We start from the raw sequence: 17,507 nt of genomic DNA, 5'->3' as shown, positions 1-17,507 counted from the left end.
TGTGACTGCTCTGTCTTTTGTGAGTAGGGATCATATGTAACAGTATGAAACCGTCGTGCTTTTCAAGACAGTGTTGCCCAAAAGTTAATATTAATCAGTTGTCAATTTTGTTCATTGGTTAATATGATTGTTTTCAGAGAGAGCATTTAGTACTTGCACAGGACCGTTGAGGTTTTTTTCAGGAATGGGAGTGAGAAAAAATTCAGAAGTTGTAGATATTCTATATTTTGTTTTATTCTAGAAGGTCAAGATCATGCTTCCTAATAATGTTTTTATTCAGATCAAGGGATCTGAATAGACGGGATTTTAGAAAGTAGTTTTCTATTGACTCAAGTAGTATTTTAATTGAGATGCTAAGATTGTCTCTAAAATTGTGACTTTAAATTTATTTGTAAGTCATAAAAAAATAAAATTACTGATTATTGCAGTCTTATGGATTTTATTGTAAGCTATTTTAAGAGTTCAGAAAATCTGATGGAATCTCTTTTCTGGATATGCTCTTATGGAAGACTTAAAAAAAGCAAGAACAGAATCCCTTTTAGAAAATTGGGGTGGTGTGAGTGGAAGAAGAGCCAGAGGATTAGCAGTGAATTAGCCTGAAATTCCAAGAAAACCAGGGGAAGAAATAAGCAGAGTTCTTGTAAGCATCTAGAAGATAAAATAAATGAATGTAGTCAATGTTGATTTATCAAGAACAAATCATGCCAGAAAAATCTTATTTAATTCTGCAACAGATACCAGCCTCTGTAGATAGAGAAGTGGTAATAAATAACTTATCTTGAGGAAGTCTTTAATATCTTCTTGAAAAACACATTCCTAAGTAATCCAGGGCACCGTGATACAGAGAAAACTACTGTAGAATATTTATCCATGAGTAATGAACCAGAAAGTTTTACTTCCTATATATGGACGGTTTTCTGTCAAAACAAAGATTTACCAAAAGAAGTTTTGCTGGAGTTGTCAAGCACATCCATTAATGTTCAAAATGATGGAACAGAGTACACTTACAAGAATGTTAGAGAAGTTATAAATTATTTTGGGAAAATAGAGATATGGTCTAAAATTACTGAACAATACTCAGCAAGGACATTATTCAATAAGTACTATGCTTACATGTAATAGTACATTGAAACTGAAGTTTGCTACTGACTATTTATCCATTCTCAAGTGCGGTATCTAGGCTCTAAACTGCCTCTCATGCTGAAAATGAACTTTAATTGCACATGGGGTTATGGAAAGGATACTTGCTATCATAAGTTGCATAAACATTACAACGTCCTACAAAACTGTCAGGCAATAGTGAGCATTAAACGCCCAGCTAGGATGAGTCTAGTTTTCAAAATTGCAGCTCAAAATAGCAGTGGGTAAGTTGACAGTAGTCCAGGTGGGATCTCTAGAAAACATGCCATGAGAAGAAGCTAAACACTTTAGATAAACTTTAGGATGGAAGACTTAGGGGAACTTCAAAGTTTTCAAAGAAATGAAAGGCTGCTGTTTTTCATGCTCCCAAGTAGATGGTGTGACAAGACGTATTGAGCTTAGCTTGCAGTTTGGGAGATTCAGAGAAGACAGAAAATAGAAGGTCTAAATTTTATTAGACATTCAGCTATTTAATGTACTGTATTCTCATTTGCCTCTTACACAACTTAGTGCATTGAACTTTTCCTTGGGGTAGACAATGACTAATGAGCATAACCATTCTGAAACATAGTAATCTCCTCCATCCATCATTAATTTCTGCAGTTTTGAAAAGTCTACTCCTTGTGTTGATTTTGGGTAGGTTTTTCATCTAAGAAATACTTTTTTTCTCTCTCACTGTCTCTTTAAACAAAAATGCATGCACCTTTGTCCTGAGAAGAAAGGGGTATTTTTGTTACAAAACAACAACTTAGAAATTCACTAATCTGTGACCTTGAGAATCACTTTCAAACTTGTTTTCTGTAGGTTACCTTTACTTCTCCTTTATACTACTAGTATAGGTATAAGAAAATACTGAATTTATAAAATTTAGTTTCATATTCCCAACTGCAAATTGATACTGGTTTTATAGCTTAAAGAATCTTGTTAATTTTTTTGTGAGTTTTTCAAGGATGTTTAGCATGCGCTACATTTTAAATCATAGGACTATTGTCTGAGCTGGTTTTGATGTCACTTTATGTTTACTAATTTTTGTTTATATTTCGCTTATGAATGGCAGTTCTATTAATTTTAAATATACTCTTATTGCAAACAGGCATGAATGAATGCTTGTAATTAGCTAGGAATGAGAACAATGAGTGTCTGCATTACAATAAAGACTTAGGAGTTAAATGATCATTCAGAGCTGCTATGCAGCATTCTGTTATTAAACATTTAGAACTTCTCTTCAGATAAGAGTTTGAATAACATATGTTTAGGGATAATGGTGCTCACAAAGTAACTATTTCTATGGGAGGCATTCTGTCAATGCCTTTAGTACAGGTGTAGTTTTGCTGAAGGAGGAATTTGAGATCTGAAGTTTATTTTTTCTATCCCTGCCTCCCCCCTCCTACAAATGCCTTTAACCTGTTAAAGCCTATCCCAGGTTTCTGGAATCCTGAACTGATCACTCTTATAAAGGTGTAATGAGCATTTCAGGTGAGATGTATGTCAGGGATAGGTTCTGAGTTCTTAATTAGTGCCTAAATTTATCCCCAGGAAACAGAAAACAAAGGGGGAAAACCTGAGATTCTACTTTATAATGTCATGCAAATGACATTGCATCCTTTCAGGAAGGTCAAGTATTGGGTCAACATCAAAATGCTAACTGTTGAGAGAGTACTGTATTCTTAAGTAGTGTATGATGTTTAATTGTACCCTTAAAATTTCCATTGGTTTTGGTGAAAAGAGGTTTTAGAAGTTACCAACACTTGAGTTTGTGTCTGATTGCTGGAAGGTTACTTTACAGCCTGACTAAGAAAGTTAATCTTAGTAAAAATATAGAAACAAGTAAAGCCAGACAGAAAACTGTAAGATTGTTACAATTTCAGGGATGTTGTATTTGATTTCAGAATCTATGTTAAAATGATCTCACAATCAAACCTTTTCATCATTCTGGGAGAGAATTTTGACATTTATAGAAATGTATGTACTGCTTTCAGGACCCACTGGGATATATTTTTTGAACCAGACTAAGAAGGAAAAGAAATGTTCCAACAACTTCTATTGATTTAAACTGTAATTTATGTATGATCTCAGAGGTTAGAGAGTTTGCTCAAAGGAATTCTAATAAAAATGTCTGAGAAGCTGCCCTATGAAACCCCATTAAAGAAGTTTAAATGAACATGGAATTTACTAAATAGTAGTACAATTTTTATTTGACTGTGATCTCGTATTTTTGGAACCAGAGTTCTTTCCTGGAGTCTATTTAGAGAATAGATGTTTTGTTTTTATTGAGATATGGGAAAAATTACACAGATCAGATTCTAATTTCATTCTTTATTTTACAATGCAGGCAGAAGTGAAATTCAAGGGTTTTTCCCACTGGTTATTTAACCAATTTTCTGAATAAACTGTAGAAAGACACTGAAGGTAATTAACACCCAAAGCAAAAATAAATGTATGAGGTCACTACAGTGTTGAGCTTGATTCATCAACCTGCATTGTACTCTGGAATGTCAAACCCAAGGGATCCAAACCAGCAAGATTTTCATAGGCTGGCTAAATCTACAGCTCCCTCAACTTAGAAATGTCTCAGTATATTGTTTAATGGTTAATATAGTTTTAGCTTTTAAAACTGTTGACATTCTCAGCTAAGACATTTTGATCAGAAGCCCTTACAACGTATATTGAAAGAAAATATTTTATTTTTATAGCAGATAATTTAAGTCCTTCTAAGCTTCTGCTTAAAGTGTGATTTGTGACATGAAAACTATTTGAAAGAATTTTAATTCTGATCCAAAAAAAATCAAAATTTTTAGAAATTAATTTTGCCAATGTGTTTTTTAGGATTTTTTTTGTGTTATTTCCTTTATTAATTAGACCAGATGAGTTGTTTTCTGTTTAGAAAGCATTTGCTAAGTTCCTTTTTTTAAGGACAGGTAATGTTCTCGGAATAGCTGTTTTAAGGCCTTATAAGTTGGATGTTTTAAGTGCAAAGAGAGCGGAATGTATGCAAAATTGTCAGTAATTTCAAAACTGGCTGTGCTCATAGGGTTGGATTGTGTTCATCTCCAGAGCCCAAGGCTTGCTCACTAAAACAAGTACAAGCCCCCAGTTTAGTTGGCATCTATGACGCAGCTCTAGAATCACTTTTCTTGCTCATTGTAAATACATCTGCACAACATGAAAAAGAAAAATGTGCACAAAAATGATCCATTTAAATAAACTCTTCAAACTAGGGGAGCCTTACTCATGCAAAGAGTGCAAGACAAGAGCATACAAACAAAGCATCAGGAAAAAAATCTAGAAAAATATTGTTCCATTTACTCTAACTTTGGTTCACTTTAAAATAAAAGTGTAAATAGCAAGCCAACTCCAACACAGTACTGATAAAAAATACACTGGAATATTTTCTTTCTTAATGGAACATTGTTTCAGGCATATAAGACATATGAAAAAGAACATTTTCACTATTTGAACTGTGTTACTATAACTAGTCATACAGACAGTTTATAATAACATTTTATTTACGATTCTAACTTTTCTATGCATCAAATAAATCACCAAACAACATCTGTTTTTAAAGAAAACCACTTGTGCTTTCTCTCAGTAGCATGTAAGCTGGGCATTGTATTTACCTCAAATATCTCATGTGGTCAGAGACATTACATCACAGATAGATAATATCACAGTAATTTCCTGTGACTTCCAGACATGAACTATAAATTTTGTAGAATATGTGAATAGAGAATTCAATGCTATCTACATGTATTCCCATTCATATTTTTATTCAACTAAATATATTCTCAGGAAAGCCCCCAGTATTTTATGTTTTATTCTCATAAAAGAGGCCTTAATAATAGTATAAAAAGATCATATTATAATGATATTATCATCATAATACCATTATCACCATCATAGATAATGTATAAAATACATTATCTATGAATATAAATGAATATATATAAATGAATATATAATGAATATAAATATATTCTATATAATAGGCATTCTATAATATATCATAGACATGATTTCCTCATAAAACATTAAATAAAATATATTTAATAATAGTAACATTTCTAACTCTTAAGATTTATGTGAACAGCAGCACCAAATCAGAAAAAAAATAATTATTTCTTGATAAATAGACTATTTGAAAGTATTGTCATTAAATTTGTATGCATTACTGTTGTGTTTCTCATTTATTTTTCTTTTTCTGATTTTTCACTTCCTGTATAAATCTTGGAATCTAATCTAATTTTTTTTTGGTAGCAGAAGTTATATTGTGGGGTTTTTTTTTTTTAGTAGGGAACTTGAATTTCTCAGGCCATTTAGTAATCCAGCCTTACAGCTGAAGCACTTATCCTGCCAACACCCTGTTTATTATGCAATAGTGATCCAGAGCTTCATGTGTAGAGGGGGTGCAGGACACACGTCCGCTCCAGAAAGGGGCTCTTTGTCAGGCTGGTTTTGAAGAGAGCAGGAACAAATTCATATTTGTTATTTCTGTTCCTGTCGTATCCATTGCAATAATCCTTCTCTAGGATTGCCTGAACTCTGGAAGAAATTTGAATCCATATTACACAATTAAATGTCACGGTCTGAGAAATACTAACTTATTGTCTGCTGTGTAGTCTTTAAGCTATAGTGCACATGATTTTCACCTGGTGGATATCTTAGAGATAATAATGTTACAAAATTGCTATTTAGGAGGCAAAAGAACATATCAAGTCCAAACTAATTACCAGTGCATTTAAATTAATTACAGAGTTAAAATGATTTTTTTTTTTAATTCACCTGCTAGCAGCTGAGTCCAGGGTTGTGTATTTCACTAGCAGCTGGTGACAGAACAAGTGCCTATGAAAGCACTTTCTGCAGGAGATGCTTGGAATGCCATCTACTGTTGAAAAAGTAAAAATCCAACCCAAAAAGCAATGCAAAACCCTAAGGAGAAACTTCTTTTTTAGTGGTTTGTTCTAAAATGAAACTCTACTTGCATTAGAATTCAACTAATATTCTGAAAAGGTGCTAATGTGTTTGATTTCAATATCCTAGCTCTTGTATCAGTTTTAAAATTAGGCTTTCTGCACTGTTTTATGAATTCCTTGAGAATTTCAGTTAATTGCAAAACATTTTGAAGCATAAATAAGCAATAAAGTCTGATCTTTCCAATACAGTATTAATAAAAATTGCATTAAGTAAGGAAAGTTTTGATCCAGACACTGAAATAAATATCCCTTAGAAATCCTTATGATTAAAATTTTCATTTAAAATATTTAAGCCTTTTTTGAGTGCTTTCTAAGAGAAGCTATCATAGGACAAAACCTTATTTGGTAGTTGATTATTGATTACTGAAGTCCACTCTGGTAAAACTGTGTTTGGAGATTATAGATTTACAAAATTCCTTATACATGTGTATGTTGCATTTGGATGTATTTATGCATGTGTTATTACTATAATAGCAGGAAATGTTTGCATTTTGGTGATGAACAAGACTACACAATTCACAGTCGTATCGTAACAGTCATCCTTATTTCCAGAAGTAAAGTATGGCTCACTGTAATGCAGCTATTGTGGTATATATTAGTTTCTAATACCTCCCAGAGTCCTGCCCTGTTCAGAGAAATGGCTTAAATTATGTAGCGACACAAGTTCCCTGGGCATGCTTTGTAAAATAACAGGCTTAATAACAGGGAAAATAATAAACATAAACAGATAAAGAAAATGCAGGTCAAACACAGTGCAGAGACCGTCCTGACACTGCTATGGCAGTCCCAAAAAGCTCTTTGGTTCCTTTGTGTAGTTCCTTTAGTACTTAATAGTCTAGGGGGGTTCCATTGGTAAATCGCCAATAACGAAAGGTACAGACTTTGAAGGACAATGACAAGGTCCCAGAGGTCCTTCTCTCTTGACATTGAGCCACTAACAAAGAGAAAGACACAGAACTTTCTAGTTTGGTTTCCTTATATGTTTCAGGTAAAGTGAAACCCTTTTCCTTATACAGAAACGCTCACTCGGGAGTGGGGGGTGTATAACAACAGTGGTACATTTCACACATCCTGTAGGCAAGAATGTGAAACATTTTTTTTTCTTTTTACATAAAATACTCAAGATTACACTGGCAGGCCAAAGCACTTTTGTGGTGAAACCTGACTTTTTGAAAATGGATACAGTCAAATGAATGCTAGCTGTCAAAAATTAATCTTTGCTAGAATTTAGGTTGTAGAAATGTGTGTAACTTCAACATTTCTTCAATGGAAATCTCACCCAAGACTTGCTATGAGGTCCCCACAATTACACAAGTTTTCATCTAATAACAAATAATATGTGACAATTGGACAATTTTGTCTCTATTCCTTCTTGGAAAATTAGAGGAAAGTCCAATATTTTTTCAGGTTTGATGCATACTGTCTCAAATTGATTTCTTTTATTTTCTCTAAGTCATCTGCCTGAAATAGCCACATATCTGCAGGATTTAGGAGAGTGACACCTACTAAATTGGAGAAAAAAATTGAATCCAAATAAAACTATTTTCCCGGAATGAATTGAAATATTCGTGTGCTTAAATCTCAATCAGCTAGAACGTCCTGAGTGAAGGCAGTTGCTACTTCCCTAGAGGCTGTAAACAAGTGTCAGGCTCCCATGTGAAGTGTTTCAGCCCGTATAAAATATGAGCACTGAGATCAGAGAGAAGTCAGGGTTTTTCAGATTGTGTGAGGGAGACATTAGTGTGACCAAATATATAGCAGTGACTGTTGTCTTGCAGTTGAACTTTTTAAAGAAATTGAAAGTTATTTGTAGGAACATTGCCCTTTTTCTCTTTTGTCTAAAAAGGGGTCTACTGACAGAGCAAACTGATTGGATGCAAGGAGGTATTTACTTTTATCTCCCTTGAAATGGATTTGGAAATTCATTATAGTGAAGAATTATGCAACGTTAGCTGCTCTTTAAATGAGCTGATAGAAACTGAAAAGGTAAACTACTTTTAAAGAAGTATTTACTATGGTTCAAGGATTCCTTAAACTTGTGCGCTCTTTTTATCTGCTGCCCTTGACATCCTTTATATGCATTAATTTGATCTTTGTTTCTTGCTCTTACTGCATTTCTAATACAGGCTAATTTTTGGTTTTATGTGCTGCAAGTTAGCTGGTCCGATCTTGCAGCTGTTCTATATGATGCTAGAGATGAAAAACTGACAGATATTGGATGCTTTACTCAGAAAAAAAAGCAAATCTGTGGAGCTTCTAATTCAAAAATATTAGTTATGTGCCAATCTGAAGAAAACTTCTGGAGTTTTAGGATTGAAAGACGCGACTTCACCCAATACAATTCCTTTGTTAAGACAGTTTATACTGTTTTGTAGTGGTTGCCCCTCTTTGACAGCTTTGCGTGATTGAAGACTTTCCATTATTTATTATTTTATAATTTTTGTTTTTCCAAGTTTTTGTACATGCCTCATTCCCTTAGCAGAGACATGATACCTATGTGGGAAACAGCTGACCTATTCCACAGGGCAGCAAATTATAATGTTGAGGGCTTACAAATTCTGTCCTAGAAATTCCCACTTACTCTGTGATAACCAAAATACTCTTTTCCTTACTAAATATAGGAAAAAGCTGCAGTCGTCCATTTTAAACTATGTGGTGGGTTTGGACAAACACTAGATTTTTAACACAGACCTTTTAATATCACCTCCCTAGCCTAGGCTTCCTGCTGGCAATTTTGTATAACCTTCAAAAGAGAGCACTGATCCATGAATTAATTATTGGAACTGTGTATAACATATGTATACGTGTAGTACGTGTTTGTTATTACAGTTGTACTATGATCATTTTCTCATTTGCTGATTGATGAGTTTGGCACTCATTTTTATCATTTTACTGTGAACACCATAACAACCAGCAAGGAAGACGTCTGGCTGAGTTAGGACATGTGAGAAGTGAGGGAGCTTTCATTCGTAGAACACAGTGTCTCCATCTCCTATCCCAGAAATGAACGATAGGAAACATTTCTGCCCTGAAAAGTTAATACACTAAGATAAGCAGAATCTGATTTTTGCTGATTCTGAAATAATCAAAACATACTGTCAGTTTCTTCAGTTTTAGAGTTAAAAGTACAGGACTGTTGAACACTGTTTTTAGTTGCAGTGAATCACATTTTAGTAGATATTTTATAAAAATATTAGCGTCAAAATTTCACTTTGTGACTTGTTTGTCTGGAACCTTAGGTTAAACCATCCCATTTCTAATTAACATGTGAATGTCAGAGAGGGCTTTATGTCACAGAAATTATGTTTATGGGTGATCTTCATCTGAGGCTAATTCAGGGAGCTCATTCAGCTTAGATTATTATACAGGAGCATGTAAATGTCTGTGCTTATCTGTAAAGTATGTATGGTGCTTTCTGTTTTTTGTCACAAGTCTTTAAGGTAAATTTAGTTTGGACTTTAGGGAATGTTTAACCTCTTAAGCTTGTATTTAGATAGGTTTTAAATTTGTTCTGTGTACCAGGTATTGTTTCTAGCCCAAATACACAACTTCTCCAGCCCCCTGTTCACTAGTATCAAATGTCCGATTACCACTCAGCTACTGATTGTGGAAGTGCTTTTCTGGAAACTACTGGTACTTTTATTACAAACAGAACAAAATTACAGTAAAATCACTTGCATATATCTTCAGAAAAATATTCCTTTGGAAAGACATGACTTTGTTGTTCAAAATATGTCCTTCTCAATTCAACTACTTATACTCTCTAAATTAATAAAACACTTGGAACAGTAATATAAATTAAAGACTTTAAGTTTGATCAAAACAGTTAAACTGAATGTTATTATGTGTATGTTCTTATGGCATCAATAGGATATTCAATGCAAAGAATCAATTCTGTTAGTATATAATATTTTACAGTTATGTAATTGGCATGAATATATATTTGACCTCCTTTCTTGGAGTTAAATATACTTATATAATTTAACTTAATTAATATGTAGAAGTGCCTTCTCAAGAAAATAATTGTATTTGAATATATGTCTGTGATAACTCCCCTGTTTTGTTAAGAGTGGATGCAGGCAAAGTTACGTACTGTGCTTGTGTCATGTCTTGACTTCAGATGTGTAAGTACAGTCACTGCAAATAATCATATTTTTTGTTCATTTGGTGCAGGGCACATAATTGAAATACTGCTATGAAGATTTAGGGAAAAAAAAACAAAAGAAAAAAAAGAAAGAGTCCACAGCAGGCAATCTAGGAAAATGGATTAATGGACCTTGCATTCTAAGACAGTGTGGTGGAAACCTCTGAATGTCGCTGGAGCTAATGACCTTCCCTCTTTTTCAGTACAATTAAAGCGTGGGAATCCTACAGTGGTTTGGATATAGTTATGCACAGAATGCAATTTTTTGGAAAGAAATAATGGAAGGCGCAGGGAAGTGAGAGGGAAGAAAGGTTAGAATTTTGTCATTGTTTCCTTACATCTATTTTATTTTCAGTGCCATTTTCAAGGGTGTAAGCTTCAGGGGAGGAAGTTGTTCTAAATTAATAAAAATTGCCAGTGGCAAATACTTTTAAAAGTTATGATGTTTATATACTACAACAATGGGAATATATAAATTTCAGAGAAAGCTAGTTACAAAGCTTCATTAAAATATTTTCACTAGTTGTGCATTGAAAAGACATTTGCTAATTATCAAGTGATTTTGGAATATTTCAAATCTGCTTATAATTGTAGACTTATTGAAGAGAGAGAGAACACTTCAAAGATGTTGGCACCTTGACTCTTGAGAAAGCTGCGTCTCTGTACTGTCATCTGAGTTAGTGGGGTCTGGAATGTAAAGAAGGAAAAATACTAATCCCTAGAGTAGTAATCATTTTAATTCACTTTATAATACAAGTGATTATGAAGTAGTTAACATTCATGCTGCTGTTTTTGTTTGAAAGATAGCAGCTTTGTAAATTTTTATTGCATATAGAATAAATCTGGGTTTGAGACAAAATTATTTGCTGCTGTCTTCCCTCAACTATCTACTTATTGTGAATGAAGCTGGAGGTCAATGTCAGTGTGGTATCTGCAGAGGAAGCAAAATGTGACAGTTCTTTTTATAGATTTGAGACTATCCCTTATCCTTCCTGTATGATTTGCTTTAGGAAAACCAGATAGCTTGGTGCATTAATATTTAATCTTATGTTGTTTCTTAATCAAGTTTAGTGTAACATGCATTGCTTATTGAGACTACTGCACATATATCCTCCTTTGCCATTAGGATCTACATTCTCTAGACTTAAAAATTTCGTAGAAGTGTCATACTCTCTGGATTTCCTAGGCAATATATTTAATAAAAATAACTAATCTAGAAGCATTGGCAGCTTCATTAAATTGATACTATCAACATTAAAGCATTAATAGTAATAATAAAATAGATTTAGATTTTTTTCATGGGTGATTTCCAAGCAAAAGATTGATTGGTTTTTCCAATCTTCTCAATTTCAACAAAAGGGCTAGAAAAAACTTCCATCCTGGTCTATCCTAGTCCACTGAGTTGGTTAGGAAGTAAGGAGAACATAGACTATTATTGAGCAAAAGACTGAAACTACTGGCCTATAGCATTTTTTAATGAAAGCAATATAGGGTGTTATATGCTGTATGCTCAACTCAGTGTTTCTAGGAGACATTAGGTACACCCAGTTTACTCCTGCAGGTTAGATCTCCTTGTGCTTGTAGGTTCCTGGATGCCAAGCTGTGAATCTTGAGAGTATTACTGGGCTAGAGGTACATGTGGTGTTTATCCCTGCCAAGGATGGCTGATTCTGAAATCAGGATCCTCCAAACTTCACTTGAGAAGAACTAATACCGATATCTAGGAGGTGTAGAGTCTGTTTTAAGGGTTATTTTCATTGATTGAGGCACATTTATTCTTCCTCTATGTTTTTGTGGCTGTGCATCCAAGTATGTGAAAACAGAGATAAGCTCTGGTAACACAGTACTTGTTAGTTTACCTGCCTCCAAAGCATCTTTTGAAAAAAAATAATTCTACTATTTTGACATAGTAGATTTTAGAGAGAAGCTTTTACTTGTGGCAATAAATTGAAAAATAGAAAAGTGTTAGGATTTTAAAGGGATAATAATAATTTTTATATTGATGTTTTCATTACTTAGTCTCCTGCTTCAATTTTTCTTGTTCTCTTTCCTCTTCTTTCTGTTCTGTTCTCATATTCATTCCCTGTGCCAGTGGGAATAGCCTTAATCTTTGAGGAAATTTTTAGTACACAGACAGGATCTAACATCAAAAACTGTTCACTGAGACTTGAGATTTAGCTTAATGATTCTAGCTGCTGGAAAAGATCAAAGGGGTCTGGCACTTGCACTGTGTAGGCTTGCAGAGGAAGACAAGAGTAATGGTGCTGTGTATGTTTCAAAGGGCAGAGGTTTCAAAGGATAACAAAGTGCAAGGTGTAAAAATTATTTATTGTTGGCAAGTAGAAAAATCCTGGCTTGTTTTCAAGTGGCATAGTGTATGAAGTTGTGATCTTTTTAAAAAAAATTGTGACAAAATTTTCAAACTCCTCTAACATTTTAGAATAGGTGGTAAAATACTTAGTATTCTGCACTGTTAGAATACGTTGTCTCAGTCACTGTTGATCAGATACATTACCTGCAGCCTGTTGGTGGTTTCAGTGAACAAGTGTTGATCAGAATTTGTTTCTAGTGAATTTTGAGAACTGGCACTGTTCTTGGTAGAGTTTTGAGTGCATAGAATTGAAAAGACAGGGTGGTTGAATGAAGACAGGTAGCCTGGAAGGAGGAGAATGTAGTTACACAGATTGGGTTATTCAATTGGTCTGTTGAGGAAATGGAAATTTAGGGGTTTGCTGACCTGACAAGACACTTCTTTTAAGCAATTATTTGTTGCTGATTTTTGAAAGGAAGGTAGAAAACAGTGCATAAATATCAAGTACACAATCCAGTGAAACACAAAGCAGCTTCTGTAACCAAAGGAAATACAACTGTATGTGTACATGTAGACAGGGTTCAAGTTATCTGTAGTAGTCTCTTTAGTCCTTCTCTGTCTAGAAAAAGATATTTAAACCACAGCAATGTTAAAAATAAATTCAGTACATTTCATCTAATATGTAATTATTTCTATCAGTTGCCACAACTTGTAATTTCATCTGAATGAAGTCTTTTAGAAAAAAAGGGGCAGAAATTAGTCTGTGGTTTTATGATTTAGATCCAGAATCTGTATACATTCTCTGACCTTGAAATATAAATACCTGGCTGTTCACCTGAAAGGTTCAAGCCTGTTGATCCACAAGGTTAATATTAATTTAAAATCATATGGTAGAATCTATTAATTTAATAGATTTCTTAATAATTTCTTTTCAAATTGTAGTTTGCCTTCCTTGCTTGTTATAGAGTCAAGGAAGATAATTTCCTAATCCAGGGACTGAAGGATGTATAGAGAGTGCTCAATGAATGCGTCACTGTTATATAATAATGGAAGCTCTTGTCCTCACATAACTGCAGTGTTGGAAAGTGTATAGTGAATGGGACAGAATTCTAGGAGACAAAAAAGATTAATTTATAAGAGATATTTTGAATTGTAGGGTCATATAATATCCTAACTTAGAACACAGTGTTCCTATAAAATGCTGAAAAATCAATTTTAAATGCAGGTTTGCAACATGTCCCAGACAATGCATTTCATTTAATGGTGCAAAACTATTGATTACAAAATTTTCAAAAATACCAAGGGTTTGCAAATGCAGTTGAAGGCACCATATATACATAATATTATGTAAACATGTTAGATTCTGTTAAAAAAAAAATGAACCAAAGATTTCAAACCGCACACTTAGGATTTTACGCCAATTTGATCTTGGTTCCACAGGTGAAAAATTATTGACCATGTCCACTATCCAAAGGAAAGATGTTGGTTGCTATCTGATTATGTAATGGGCTCAGATTTCCTTTGTTTAGTTCGATAGAACAATTCACAATGTAGTAATAACTTAAAAGCATTGACTACGTATGTTTGAAAATCATGTATGGAAAGGAATGTATAGATTAGTGATATATTCACTTTTCAATGTCCAGTTGTCAGTGAGGTCACATTTCAGTGTCTAGTTCTGTGTAGGCAGTTTAGGAGCTCTGAACCTGGGAATTTCCTTCTCAGAGCTGACCATGGAGCCTTAGGGTTCATAATGTTGGGGATCTAAATTGAATGTCCTGGGCTACCTGGTGAGAAAAGTACAGACATACTTTGATTTCTCATCCCTCCCAGTTCTCCTGCTTTGAATTGTCTGCATTGATAAAGTAGTGTGGATTCTCTTGATTAAAGATAATAATATGGTGATGATGCATGGTAAAGTGCAATTTCAATGGCATGAGACTTCTTATTTGTTTGTTTTGTGTAATATACCTGCTTGGTTTTGTGGGACATGTTTATTTGTTTATTTATTTTGTTTTTGTACTGGAATGTTACTTTGTATGTACATTTCTAAAGTACTGAAGAGGCAAAACCAAGCTAGAAGACATTTAATGTGTGTTGCATGTTCAGTTTTCCCTTTCATTACTCGGTTTTGGAAATATATTGGTGTTTCTCATTGTCCACTTATTTAATTCTTATGTAGCCACTGAATCCTGTTTATGGAGTTATTTCCTGTGATGGTAGAGGAGAGATGGAATATTTTGATGAGTTTAAGTTTTCTGTGCAGCACCAAGCATCCACTTAAAATTATGAGCCTCTACTTCCAGTTTAGTTAGATGAGAGTATTTTCTACAGATACATTCAGAATATCTTTATAGGAACCTTTTTGGGTTTTTGAACATATAGGGAAAATAGATCCTAACTTGATATTTAAGACCAATATCTACAATTAGATAATGTAAATATTCTTGTGGGTATGTGTTTCTGTTCTTGGGTTTTGTCATGGCTTAACCCCAGTCCATAAACAAGGCCCAGGCAGCCGCTACCTCACTCCCTCACCAGTAGGATTAGGGAGACAATCAGAAGAGTAAAAGATAGAAAACTTGTGGGTTGAAATAAAGACAGTTTAACAGGGAAAATAGAAGCTACTCACATAAGCAGAGCTAAATAAGGAATTAATTCAGTTTCCCATGGGCAGGAAGGTGTTCAGCTATCTCCAGGAGAGCAGGACCATATCTGGTGTAACAGTGACTTTGGAAGACAAGTTCCATCACTCCAAACAGCCCCTTCCCCCTTTCCTCCTACTTCCCTCAACTTTATTTTCTGAGCACGATGTCACATGGTCTGGAATATCCCTTTGGTCAGTTTGGGTCACCTGTCCCAGCTCAGGACAGGTGTTGAGTCTCCTCCTAACCTCCCCTGCCCCCCCAGCTTCCTCACCAGGGTGGCAGTGTGAGAAGGAGAAAAAGCCTTGGCTCTGTGTAAGCCCCTCTCAGCAACAGCAAAAACATCTCTGTATGATCAACCCTGTGTTCAGCACAAATCCAAATCATAGCCCCATAACAGCCACTGTGAATAAAATTAACCCTATCCCAGCTGAAACTAGCACAGGTTTGATGTAGGACATCAGCTTGCTTACTTAAGTTAAGGAGTATATTTTAGATAGAATATTTTCCTTAAGACAATTATTAATCAGTACTAAACAGACCTACTGTAGGTATTATGCAGTTATTTCTTTAAGCAAGTCCTAGTAAAGTTCACTCAAGAGTAAAATTCCTTGCCATTCCTTTCTTAGTTTTTAGTTATGTTGTCTTCAGGTCCTGACATCACTGTAGTTTAATAAATATAATGCAGATTTTCTTTTAGCCTATTATTTAGTATATTGCATTTTAAATGGCATATTACATATTATAAATTTGCCTTGAACTATGATAGACTTTTTTTTTAAATCACAATTATTGTGAACAAAAAAAATAGAATGTATTTCACATAATCAAAGCACCTTCCTTTGCATATGTAGCTGAATGTATTGCTGGAAATGTTTTAGCAATGTATTGCGTGCAAAAAAAAATGGAAGTCAGGTATAGAACATTACTTATTTAATTTTAGTCACATATTAAAGTTTTCTATACTTTGGCATTCCCCATTTTTAAAACTAAATGGAAATAAGCCCATAGTATAATTTCATATAAACATACAACACATATTAAAGCAAATCCTTTTAATTCAAATTAGGAATTTTTCCCTTCTATTTGATACAGATTTTAGTACTTCAGGGTAGTTGTTTCCAACATGTTGCACTCAGTTGTGCAAACTTATCTTTTTAGGGTCAAAGAAGAGCAAAAACCACAGCCGACACAGTAAGTAAAGTATCTTAAAGATGCAGTAGGCTTGACTTTTCTACCTTTGCCGTGTTCTGCTCTCTGCACCTTTGATGGTATTAGCTTTCACTGATACCTTATAGGCTGCAGGTAGTTTGTCATCTGCTTCCTGACTGGCTTGTAAGAGAGCTGCCTGTAGCTTCTTACTCCATCCACATGTTAGCTGGATGTAGGTTCTTGCTGCCTGCTTGTGAACTGGTGAATTGTAAAACTTTACTTCCCTTACACCTTTAGTGGCTGACTTAGTTCTGCAGCTAACATTCCCATTGGCTCTAGCTTTTCCGCCTGTGTATTTCTACTAACGCTGGATAAGAAAACGTTTAAACTAGTGTGGTTTTATTGGTTATTCAGTCACATTATTTGCTTGTTTAAACAGGTGGTTTCCCTTTAGTGGGATCACTGAGCTGGTAAATAACGTTCTTCAACCACAGCAAAAACAGCAAAATGAAAAGGAGCCCCAGACGTAAGTAAGCTGCTCTCTGTAGATTAAGTAATGTCTGTATAGCATTAGAACATCCTGGAGAGTATGTTTAAAATAATTGCCCATTTAGAACATTCAGCTGAGGGCATTTTACAAGCTGAGCACCATTTGCTTCCCAACCCCTCATTTGCAAAGGGAAAACAAAAAATCAGGTCTTACTCTCCTTATCAATAACTTAAGTGATTGCATTAGAATACAGTTTAAGGAGTTACTACTACTACTACTTTTTTTTTTTTTTTTTTTTTGCAAATGTTTTATGCAATGAAACTTCTGGTGAAGTGATGTGTTTTTGTTTTCTGTGCATGAAGAGATGGAATGATAAGATATGTAGCATTATTTATAGCATGTCTATGCACATGCATGGTCTGAGTCATGCATAGAATGCTATATGAACCTACATAATATGTTGGAAGAGTTTTATAAGTAACAGGAAAATATAATATAATTTTTTTCATGCATTTAATATATCCGTGAAGTTTCAGAACTTCAGCAGATATAAGGTGAAATCTTGGGTCAATCAAAGCTGAGGAAGTTTTGACTTTGATGGAGCAAGTATTTCATCTGTGCGCCATTTATATGGTTAAGCCAGCACTTTTTTTGC

General features: G+C 34.3%; 1 protein-coding gene across 42 annotated transcripts in view; it reads left to right on the top strand.

Moving 5' to 3' along the window:
• RIMS2 (regulating synaptic membrane exocytosis 2) overlaps positions 1-17,507 on the top strand; it is a 456,916-nt gene that overhangs the window by 44,297 nt on the left and 395,112 nt on the right. For 25 of the 42 annotated variants that reach the window (XM_040054840.2, XM_040054896.2, XM_040054763.2 and 22 more), the window contains exons 2-3: positions 16,372-16,404; positions 16,802-16,888. The exons of 16 other annotated variants lie outside the window; for them this stretch is intronic. In XM_040054840.2, coding sequence (XP_039910774.1) covers positions 16,372-16,404; positions 16,802-16,888 — 120 coding nt within the window. Of the gene's footprint in view, positions 1-16,371; positions 16,405-16,801; positions 16,893-17,507 lie in introns of those variants that run through there. One more of the 42 variants, XM_058419204.1, reaches the window with a different exon arrangement.

This window comes from Hirundo rustica, chromosome 1 (assembly GCF_015227805.2).
Source record: "Hirundo rustica isolate bHirRus1 chromosome 1, bHirRus1.pri.v3, whole genome shotgun sequence".
Classification (NCBI taxonomy): domain Eukaryota; kingdom Metazoa; phylum Chordata; class Aves; order Passeriformes; family Hirundinidae; genus Hirundo; species Hirundo rustica.
This window is presented reverse-complemented; position numbering and strand designations above follow the sequence as displayed.